General features: G+C 35.8%; 2 protein-coding genes across 7 annotated transcripts in view; one reads left to right on the top strand and one right to left on the bottom strand.

Annotated features, from left to right (window-relative positions):
* vipr1b (vasoactive intestinal peptide receptor 1b) overlaps window positions 1-11,926 on the top strand; it is a 738,286-nt gene that overhangs the window by 283,102 nt on the left and 443,258 nt on the right. The gene's annotated exons all lie outside the window — the stretch shown is intronic.
* On the bottom strand, window positions 2,301-11,002 carry naa50 (N-alpha-acetyltransferase 50, NatE catalytic subunit). 2 transcript variants are annotated; one of them, XM_087308462.1, is made up of 5 exons: window positions 10,874-11,002; window positions 8,726-8,862; window positions 6,398-6,517; window positions 6,108-6,174; window positions 2,301-4,106 (listed from the first exon to the last, which is right to left on the bottom strand). In XM_087308462.1, exons 1-5 carry the CDS (start codon window positions 10,879-10,881, stop codon window positions 3,929-3,931), a joined length of 510 nt encoding a protein of 169 aa, XP_087164588.1. In that variant the 5' UTR covers window positions 10,882-11,002; the 3' UTR covers window positions 2,301-3,928.

Raw genomic sequence — 11,926 nt, 5'->3', positions numbered from 1 at the left:
GATTTTTACATTTCATTCCAAGCATTCAGTGTCTGCAGTTTAATTAACCATGTTTAACTGTTTATGCTGAAATCATTGCTGCAATCAAAAACAAGTAATGTGTATGATTCAGCATAGCGTGAACTTACCTGATATAACATGAGAACTGCAGAGTCCAGAATTAAGTTCTTCTGATGGCTGTTAGCCAAAGATGTCTGCGGTTGGCATTAAAAGCAGTGTGTTGTCTGGTGAAGTTTAGGTTTTGTATTTTTGGACTTTTCGATTTTGGCATCCTACCGCACAACAAATTTGCTATTGCAACCGGTCTTTTTTTGCAAACAGTATGCGCGGTTAAACTCGTGTGATGTCATGTGTGACATGGGTTGGTAATTCCCCTATTGCAATTACATTACAACATAAATGCTGTAAAAGGAACCTCATGAATAAGTCACATTAAGCTTTCACCAAGGGCCTCATGTATCAACGCTGCGTACGCACAAAAACTTTGCGTACAGCAGATTTCACGCTCACTTCTGGATTTACTAATGATGAAATGAACGTAACAAAGTGCGTTGGTCCACGCCAATTTCATGTCTGGCGTACATGCATTTCTTGTGTGCGTTTGTTTTATTTCCATTGGTGACAGACTATTATGTTAAATTGCACACTACAAAGTGTCTTTGAGCCGTGCAATGGCATCTGTATGGGACGGGATCATCCGCATGTCTAGCAGGTATAAAGGGTTTCCATACTATGCAGTTGACAAGCCAAACATTAAAGCGAAACTTGCAGCAATCGGTGGTTTTCCCAATGTAATCTGAGCGATCAACTGCACGCACATTGCTATAAAGCCGCCATCTAAAGACGAATTTGCATACGTGAATCGGAAACATTTCCATTCAATAAATGTGCAAATAAAATATGATGCTCAAATGCGCTTAACATAACACACACACTTTTTAATGATTCCTACTTGTCTTCCTCGTGAGGAAGAGTAGGCAAAATCTGAAAAGTAATAGGGGAAAAAAGGAGTTTATCAGACGCTGGATTCGAATGGGTTCCAGCGTGTCAAACACGCGTGTCAAAACATGTTGCCATGCGCTTTACGAGCTACGCCACTTATGCTGCTGTTTGCCGCTCTCTTTAGTTATGTTGCACTTTGCACATATTTGCACTTTGCCTAAATAGACACCTCAAAATTTTTACACCTTTACATCGAACCCTTTCTGTTTTAATTCACTCACAGTGGAATGTTCAGACCCAACTGCGTTAACCGCGTCAGCTAAACTCTCCTACTCTATTTTTAAAAAATTTTGTAATGAATTCTGGAGGACAAACTTGCAAATAACACTGCTTTTCTCCGGTCTACCTCTGATAGGAGCACCTCCAATTCACATTCTGTTCAAAGTTTCTCTTTTTGCTTGCTTTTGCCATTGCTTTTTCATTTGGTTTTGCCAAAGTAGAGTCATTACCATATTTATTAGGGGGAGGAGGCTGGGAGGGGTTTTGCGCTAATGCACGTGCGCTCAGTTTTAACGTTAATTCGAATGTACAAAGAGAATATGCGTGTGATTCCGTGTACGCAGTGTTTCATACATCTGAATTTTTTACTGCGTACGCACATTTACAGCTTCGTTCATACACAATGTTTTAGTATGAATTCAACGCAAGTCTTCGTACATGAGGCCCCAGAAGTTTATCATTGGATGAAAAACACTAGCTGTGCATTTAGCCCTATAGATCATAAAGTACAATAAGTGTTGTTAATGGTGTAGCCTTGTCTTGTGAGATGTGTAGTCTCATGAAAAACAAAAATATACTCAAAATAAAATGAGAAACTATACTTTTTGGTTATAACTAAATCTATAATATGGTCTTTTGGACTTTCTAATCTTGCAAAATGAAATAAAAATCCCAAAGTAATAAAAAAAGAAATTAAACAAATTCAATTAATAAAACAAATCACAATAAATCAAATTAAAACTATATGAAATGTTTAAAAAAATAAATAAATAAAACTTAAATGAAACAAAAACATCACAAAACCCCAAAAACAAAAGTACCATATAACAAATCTTTTATATATTATACTAAACATGGCAATGGTCTCAAACTCCATTCCTGGAGGGCCGCAGCTCTGCATAGTTTAGCTTTAACCATCTCACACCTGCTTCTCTAGTAGTTAAGAACGCCTTGATTGTTTGAATCAGCTAGGCTTGATTAGGGTTGGAGTAAAAATGTGCAGAGCTGTGGCCCTCCAAGAATCAAGTTTGAGACCTATGATGTATGGCTTTTATCTACAAAAACAATGAAAAACAAAATAATGCAAATAGTAATTTTTATTTAGAGGTTTAAAAGTCATACAATATAGAGCTCCAGAAAAAGATAAAATTTTTCCAAAGAAAGAAGGAACAAAAACATGCTTTTACTACAATGGAGAGGGCATGTCTCCCCTGGCATGCACCGAGTTGGGGCTTTTCCTGGGATCTGACTCTGTAAGTCCTATAAAATAACTTGTAAACTAACCTGTAAAACTCCCACATTGAGTATGGGGAAATAGGCGGTGGTCAGTGAACATCACTGAAATGTAACTTTTGCATTGTGGAAGGATTTTTCATCGCTGCGTTAACAAGTGAGAAGCTAGGATTCAAATTTAAAAACACTCAGGCAGGTAATGGAGGGAGAGAATGAACTTTCACATCAAACACACTGCTTAAAGGCATAATTCACCAATAAATGAACATTTCCTCGCCCGTGAACGTTTACAAACTACAATAAGCTTCCCTTATCTGTTGAACGCAAAAGAAGATATTTTAAAGAATGCTGGAAACTGACAGTCATTGACATTCAGAGCAGGACAAACAAATGCTGTGGAAATCAATGGCTGTCATTTGTTTTGTGTTCAACAGAAGACAGTTTGGGAACTAGTGAAGGGTGAGTAAATGAAGACAATAATTTTTGGTGAACTATCCCTCTATTAACTCTAACTTTTAAAATGATTAGAGAACCACATCCACCGTAAACAACGCAACCGTCAAGGCTCATATAAAAAAGCCGTTCCTGTTTGCAATTTGAAGCCTCAACATCTCACCAGCAGCATTACCGCAAACCCCAGAAAAAGCCCAGACTCAATCCACAGATTAAAAAAAAGAAAGAAAAGAAAAAAAGGGGGGTATTAAATAATGGGCTGAAAAACAAAACATTCACAAACAAGTGGAGTTTACTCCCCTTAACCTCCCCCATCCTAAAACAGTTGTACCACTTCTCTCGTTGGAGGGGGCTCTTCGCTTCATTTCCTCACTGGCCTCAACAAAGCGAGGCGGCTGACATCACAAGGAGACATTGCATCACATGCAACCCTCCAGCATTGCATATTGCCTGTATGGTCAAACAGGAGGTTTCAGCCACCGGTAGATTCCCTTACCGTGTGTCCGAGGGTTCAGGTGGCGGGAGATGGATTTCTGCCATGATCCCACGTGCCCCTAAGACGATTCAAACAATCACTCCAAGGTTGCCAGCTGGGGCGTATTTTAAAAAGACTTTTACCTCTTAAGTTCTATTGTTTTTGTCCAAGCAAAGCTATGTCCCCTTACCTTAAACGAATCGAAAAAACAAATGCAAAACAGTATGCTTTGAAAACATAACCTTCACCATGTCAGATCATTAAGTAGTCAGCAGCTTTTCGGAGCACTTATGGATTCTGCTTGAAAACCTCCATGTAATTTCAACTCGCTAAATGATGAAACGAAAAGGAAAAAAAAAAAAAAATTCAACCAAAATAATTGAGGGGGACTAAAGTTTTTGCACAATAAATGCAGCAAATACGTCATTGACTTTTTCTGTCTAAAATGTCCTCTGAAGAAAGTGGTGAGTGTGTCAACCCTGGGGCATCTGTTACAGTTCCATTTTGGGGGAAGAGACCAATCTGGTGTCGCTCGCACTTGGAGCTCTAGTCTGCTTTCTGCAACTCTCCTGCTGGCGGCGCACATGGGCTGCGCAGGCTTTTCTGAAGGACGTGGGCATCTGCAGGCTCTATCCTCTTGTAATAGTTCTTTTTTGTCTCAATGATCTCGAAGCCAAATTTCTGATAGAAGTCAATTGCAGACTCATTGCTGATCTGCACGTGACTGTGGAGACATGAAAAAGCAAAACCACGTCAGCTGATAGAAAATTCCATGTCCATTTTCATTTACATAGAAAGCAAGTAAAACACATATTTCAAATGTTTATTCTATTTGAATGTTACTTCTGTGAACTAATTTGTCAAAATATGGGTGAAAATATCTAAAATTAAACCTCTTAATAACATATATAAAACAATAATTTTTCACCATTCTTTTAAATTTACTTTAAAACATGAGAAATCTATAACAAACGGGTAAAACCTAGTGGTTTTGAATTATAGATGCAAAACACAAACCTTTAAAATTACAATTACTTATTATTTTAAAGCCGAACTGTGTTTCTAAAATAGTCCTTTAATATGTCATCAAATGATACTTAATCTAAATATACCCAGCAGAATTTTTTGCTATATATTTCTTACACTTTGACATTTCAGTGGGCATCTCCTGTAAATCAATGCTGAATAATAATTTGTTTTTGGTTAAAATTATGTTAACTATTTAAACAGGGCAAAAAAATAGAATTACATTGTTTTGATTTAACTCTTGTGCATCTAGGGATGGGCGATTTGGCCTAAAATCAAAATCTCAATTGAATATTTTAACTTGATTACAATTAATGAACAATTAGTCCATTTATTAATTTTATTTTTTGCATAAGTTTTGTACAGTAAATAGGCTCACTTATTACAAGCGAGAGATTTTTGCATTACTTGATTTTTAAATAATTGAAAGCACACACACATCTATCTATGATTATTTCTTGAACATCAACGTTGAACAACTAAAATTAAAGCACACATTGCCTTGAGAACAGTCACTTTTTTCTTGAAAATGAGTAATTTGCACTTTTGTAAAGGAAATAAATTATTTTCAATGTTATTATCTTAAAAGTAGAAAATAAGCAGTATCTCTTTTAAATAAAATAACTGTTGTACATCCTGTAAATAATAATTTAAACAGTGCATTTCTTGCGTCTTCTGTGAACAAATACTTTCACGTAAATAATCATTTTAATGTAATGGAACATTTGCCGTCTCAAGGCATCCCTGGCGCAGCTTCCAATCATCGTCAATGTAGCAGAAAGTAAGGGTCAAAAATAAGTCCATCGTCCTACTTGACCAGAGATCAGATGTGGATGCAAAGTCACATGACCTCACATGAGAGTGAGGTCATGTGACTCCACGTGCCGTAGAGAAAGTAACTAGAAGAAAAAAAACTACCTGGAAAAAATAAATCGATTATAGGTTCTGAATGTCTGAATAGTTTGATTATTCACCCAGCCCTACGTGCATCCTTATAAAAAATGTAGCTTTTTAGCTTCTATGATCATTTTATGTTAACGCAAATGACCTAAACTTTGGCAGTGGTGTCTCTTTGTTTATTTAACATTTCATATTATAATATTTCATAATATTTAATATTTGTAATTTTAATACTTCATCTTCAGAAAAAAGGGATAGTTCATCCAAAATGGACAGTTTACTCACTATTTTGTCAGGTTCTAAATCTTTTTTTGTTGCTTTTTCTGTTGAACAGAAAAGAAAATATTTTGAAAAATGTTAGAAATCAATCGACTTCCATACTAGGAAAAATAAATACTATGGTTTCCAACAATATTCAAATATACCATGATATCATAGTACATTTTTGTTAACAGGCTTTCACTATAGTTTTCTGTATAAAAGTTGTAGCTTTATGCTTTTAAGGGCATAGGCTTATAGGGTAAATTAATTAATCGTGTAGTTATAGTTACAGTATGGATAGAGTTTGTTTTAAATGTCTATACCAAGAAAAAAAAATGATGCATCAAAATAATATTTTGGATTACTGACTTAGCCATCACTGTAATAACAAAATAAAAATATAATAAATAAAAGGTTAAATATTCATGGTTTGATTTTGCAGCAGAGACTACACGACATTTAATATGTACATTTATGTGAATGAGACACAGATGGATGTTTCACAACAAATAAAGCACAAGACGGTCTTCAGACTCACAGGTATATGTTGTCAAAAGTGCCATCCTTCTCACAAATGTTCAACACATGGTTCAGCATTTTTGTTCCTTCAAACAAACATGGCAAGATAAATATCAGTAAATGTGCAAACAGAATTTAAACATCACTGCTCTAGTGGATTATACAAATCTTCATGTCAGGCATCGCACAAAGACAGTAATCTGATTATGCAATCATGAACTGAATCCAAGAGAATCTGACCCCTGACTGCCCTTTGAAAGAAACAAAGAGAGACGCAAGCACCCAGAAACGCAGAGAAATGCATGTTACCTATGCCGAGTCTGCGGTAAGGTGCTAGGCAGCCCAGTGTCATGATGTAGAGTCGCTTCTGGTTTTGAGAGTGATCCACTCTACAGCACACAGCACCGACTGCGATGTCATTGAAATATGCTGTAAAAGGATAAAACAGTTAGTAGATATTTTGTATTTATTTTAAATAGTATTTATACTAGGGTTCAAGTTAGGAGTCAGCAGATTTGCTTTTGATCAAATTAATGCTTCATTTGGTCATTTGAAAGACCTGACTCCTTGATAGTTCTGAGATGTTTTTGCTACCAGCCATGGTACTCAGACAATCAATTTGTGCACCGCCCCAAACCATAATGAATAATTTGACATCAATTTCAGACAGAAAGAGACAAAAAAAAACACGTTTGATCAGGATGTGAAAGTGACTCAAATCTAAATGACAATAAATTATTAGACCCGTCTGAGTAACGGCTGCCTGTGTAGTAAGAACCATACATGTATCCCCACAAATTTTCATCTAACTTATTTATTAATGTAACTCGACTGCATGGTCTGTTTGTCGGACAATATAGTAAATGCCATTGGAGGCACATAATTTTGTCCTATGATTGGTCAGATATCCTGTCATTGAAAATAAACAAAACGTTAATCCAGCAAGGATGCAACGGTCATCGTAAGGTAGGACTGCACAATTAATTGGAGTTTTTCATGTGCAATTTGTCAGTAAAGCCAGCTCTGTAATCAGCAGTTAATATCCAGCAGCTGCTTTCAGATTGAGCAGCGTTTACTACACAAAGCTATAGTTCTTTACAGTTTAATCAATTCATAGAAGTTTAAAGATTTTAGTAATCCTGAAATTCAAGATAATCATTCTGCAGTTTGACAGCTGTTTGCATCCCTTCTTAGTGAATTTAGGCTCTGTGTTGCATGTGAAAATACCACATTTAACCCTTTCACGCGTGAGTTTTAAATACTCCAGCTGACCCTTCTGCATAAGTTTTTTTGTGACCATTACTTAGAATCCATTGAGTTCTTAAGTTCACATGGCAATGCATTTATTGTGACCCACCAGCCCTAATGATCTAATTGCTATATTGATGCAAGTTTACTTGGCTGTATCCTATTAAGACTTCAGCACAGTCTAGATCTAGATACCATTAAGTCTAGAGGGGATAGAGCTGAGGATATTCACACCAATATGGCATCATTTTTTGACACTGAACAAATTTTTACATTACCGTGAGGGTTGGGATTGGGGTAGATGCAAATAAAATACAATTTATGCAAAATTTAATAAATAATATTAATACTTCTCGTTAACTGCAAACTTATATTTATTGTGTATATTCATAAATTTCTGCTGAAATACATGAAGGGCAGCAAATATTTATCTGGGAGAGGAATAGAGAAAATATTCTAGTAACATAAACTGTGTATCTTATGTGAACAAAGCACATATTCCAGTTATATTGAAAAATAATGATTATTGCCATCTCCAAAGATATTTTTCAAACCTTAAATGGCATGTTTTGCTTGTAGTTGTGTATTTGAAAGTCTGAAATCTAAAATAAATGTTATTTGTTTGAAGCATGGATAAACTGTGATTTATGACAAGTGCTGAGCACTACCTTCAGTGCCTCAGCATGCGCCTTCAGTTATGAATTTTCTAATCAAACCGGTGTGATCGTATGCTTCAAGGACCAGCCAAGGCTGAGATCATACACGTGAAAGGGTTAATTACATGGGTTTACTACAAACGTACCTCATAACTTCCATGGAGTGCTTGAAATAAGTTGTATAGTTTATTAGTCACGTTGAATCAATGAAACAGTTCCCTTATTTCTTTGCGGCAGATGTGCACCCTCTGGCCTTCTGAGGAGAATTACTAGTGATCACAGAGTCAAATTTCACTGACAGGATGTGCATGACAATCACAGCCTTTGATGAATTGCAATCTCCATTTCATTTTGATTAATCACAAGGCCCTAAAAAAAGACTTACAAAATTACAATATTTTTATTATTATCTGAGATTTACGGTGACTTATGTTCCAAACTGACTTATAAAATGCCATTAATGTAAAGCTATCAAAAAATGAAAAGCTTGCACACATTTTGTTTGACAGTAAAGGATAAAATATTTGTATTTTGTTTTTACACTCACTGCTAGCTTCAGTTTATTTTAATTTATTTGGTCTTGACAATAAAAAGACTTTAGAATTTTTTTATTCGAAAAAATACTACACAAAATATTTCAGTTCTTATTATGTCCTGAACAGTTGAGTTACGGCTTTGTTGTGAAGTGAAGTGAATTCAAATGTAAGTGTTTTGCATCAGCGTTGTTACATACCTAGCTTGGCGAGCTCTCCCACTTCAAGAACATCTTTGTAGAACTTGTCGTTGTAGCTGACAGGGAAGATCACTTGATTCAGACGCTTCAATTGTTTAATGTTGTGGGGTGTAACATCCCCCAACTCGATCCGGCTACTAGAACAAAAGCAGAATGGTCAACTAGCTGTGAACTGACAAACAATGTCCTTTTCTTTACATGTCAGGTCAGCAAACAGTCCACATAAATGACAATATTACAGCTTTACTATTAGAAAAGCCCAAGATATTAGTACAATATCAGTTATCAGTTGATTCTGCTGCATACAAAGCGTCTATGGATATCCATTTTTACCTAATATTAAATTTATACATCATTGTCATTTGTGCTCATTGAACTTCAGGAACAGTAAAATTAATAATGTATACATGATCTTCACTATTTAATCACATTTAATGGTGTAATACTTAAATTACTTCTATAGTTGAATGCAACAGAGTATTTCATTTATTTTATATTAAAATTTGTATTGTATTCAAGCGATAGTTCACCTAAAAATTATAACTTTGTCATTGTTTCCTCATAGTCCACTTATGTCAAACCTGTTTGAGTTTCTTCTGTTGAACAAAGGAAGATATACTGAAAAATGATAGGAAAAAAACAGCCATTCATTTAAATTTGGTTTCTTTTTTCCGACATCATTTGTGTTCAACAGAAGAAAAAAATTTGTAAAAGTTTGGAAACACCTTAGATCGAATAAATGGTGAGAAAATTGTATTTGGGGGGGGGGGGGGGGGGTGAACTACCCCTATAATAACTTAGTATCAGCACATTCTCATTTATCTTTCGTGTGTGTGGGTGTGTGTGAGAGAGAGATACCCTAAAGGTGCACCCACAAAACTACACATTTCTTGTATAACTATGATCACCGTAAACCAGCAGTGCAATAAGCAGGTATTTATAGGGGGGCAGCAAACTGAAGCCCAACACCAACAACAGCTGCTGGTCACATGTTCACCACTGCCACTGAACAACCAGCATGAGTTGACAGGAGAAAAACATACACACTAAATAGAGTTTACAGAACTTATGATCACAGAACAAATGCCTATACTACTATACACGGTCTTGAAATCAAAGTCCACTGATTAAAACAAGTTAGATAATAAAGTTTACCAATGCTTGGTAAAGCGATGAGAGTAAATACGTTTCAGATGATATTGCAGACTTTTAAAGCAATGGTGCACCACTTCTGTTCATGAAGGGCCCCTTAAAAATACATTTAGTATGTTTTTTTTCTAGTGAAACACCTGATTCCCTTCAGCTCCATAGCAGAGACTCTTAATGGGTGTGTCGGATAAATGTGTACTACTGGAGGCCTTCCAGGAACAGGGCTGGGTACCACTTTTTTACAGATGTGAATTCAAAACTTTAAAATATGAAATATTTTAAAACAGAATTGGATTTAGAATAAAAATTTAAATATCGCTGACTTTTCTTTATTCTACACACATGGTCACAGCAAACCACTACAGTGAGCTTAACGTAGCATATTAGACACATTTATGCATCGTTTCATCCATCAAACGTTAAAGAATCGTCCTTCATGAAGTGTTTTAAGACCATATGAACTTGTTCTGTCATTTTCAAAGAGGACATGCTATGCGGCTAAGCTCACTCCATCACGTGTGTCACATTTCAATTCTTACATCAAAATAATCTCACATTAACCCCAACATGACAGCAACAAGCTTTAATACACTGCTATTAAATGTAACGATCCATCTGGGCGCCCATTTGGGAGAGGTTTCAGATTGGCTTGCTAACCAAGATAGCAACTTGAAGACTGACTCAACATTTTCGGATTTAGATTCGACACACGATCCAGTTTGGCACGGACTTCACTCGTGCCGTTTGTACTGGCATAAGATTTAATCTGGTGCTAGATTACATGAGGCACTTTTAAGCTATTTTCTGGAGATTTTGGGAAAAGATTAAGGTAAAACTAGGTGTAAAAACGCGGCGCAAATGTCTCTTCTCCACATTAAGCGCGCAGAGAGCTAACAGCTAGCATTAGAGCAACTCCACTGCCCCCCTGCTGGAAAAAAGAGAATAGAGAGGGGAAAACTTTACTTGAGAGGAATAGAGCCTTCTCTGTCGTCTACTCACCCTTTCATGTTGAAGAAAACACGTTTGTTGTGAGGGATACAGGGGCAGTTGGCGGTATTTGGCAGTCTAAAGGGAAATTTGGGCAGAGTTTGGGATGTGATCCCCTCCACATGTATGTTGCTAGCACACAAGCTAAGCAGTCCGCATTTGCCTCTGTGCTGTGGCCGAAGGTTGCCAAGTCTTTCCTATTAAATCAACACATATAACTTAGATCAGATTGTGAATTAGGAAAACGATATTTTAGTTGATTTTATAGTTGATTTATCGATAATGTTCATTTATAGATATAAATTATGTCATATGAGTTGAGATTGAACCCCGAAATAGGCATTTACGACTATACATAAGTAATTAGTCGGTGGTTACTGACGGTTGATTTGGCAACCTTAAATTCTGGGAGGCTGCTGCTGTCAACCTTCACCACTGACAACTAGCAACAGGAAATAGAAAAAAAACGGGAAATTGCGTTTTTGTGACTTAATAATACAAGTCTTATTGTTTTAATCCAAATAAAATGTTGTATTATCTCCTTCTCTAAAGACTTAGAAGGATTTAAAAAATAAAATAAAAACATATTTCATGGACGTGATCTAATACAAGAATATTTTGTAAAATAAATAAAATTGTTGTCCTTGGAATAAAACATTTATCTTCTCCCTGTTTGTGAAACCAGACCAGGTTTTATTGTTTTGAGTTTGTGTTGGCTTGTATTTCAAACTTTTATTTAAACTCACAATACCGTGTTCAAAATTACACTGTTAAAAATTCCTTTATTTGCTTATTACAGCAAGATTTTGCCCCTTAGGTTACACAGATTTCACTCCACATATAAATGCATCAACTTGCTGCAATCTGTTGACTTATTATAGGTGCATATATTCATTTAATGTGTTCTAACATTAAATTAATCTGACATTTTAAATGTATAGTCCATGACTGTCTACTTACACGTAGAAACACCCTTAAAAGTAAATGCCACCAACGAAAGTTACATTTTTAGTTTGAAGGGTGTAAGGTGGAATAAATTATTAATCACAGCATAGTATGCGATAG

This window comes from Danio rerio, chromosome 24 (genome assembly GCF_052040795.2).
Source record: "Danio rerio strain M-AB ecotype USA chromosome 24, GRCz13ab, whole genome shotgun sequence".
NCBI lineage: Eukaryota > Metazoa > Chordata > Actinopteri > Cypriniformes > Danionidae > Danio > Danio rerio.
This window is presented reverse-complemented; position numbering and strand designations above follow the sequence as displayed.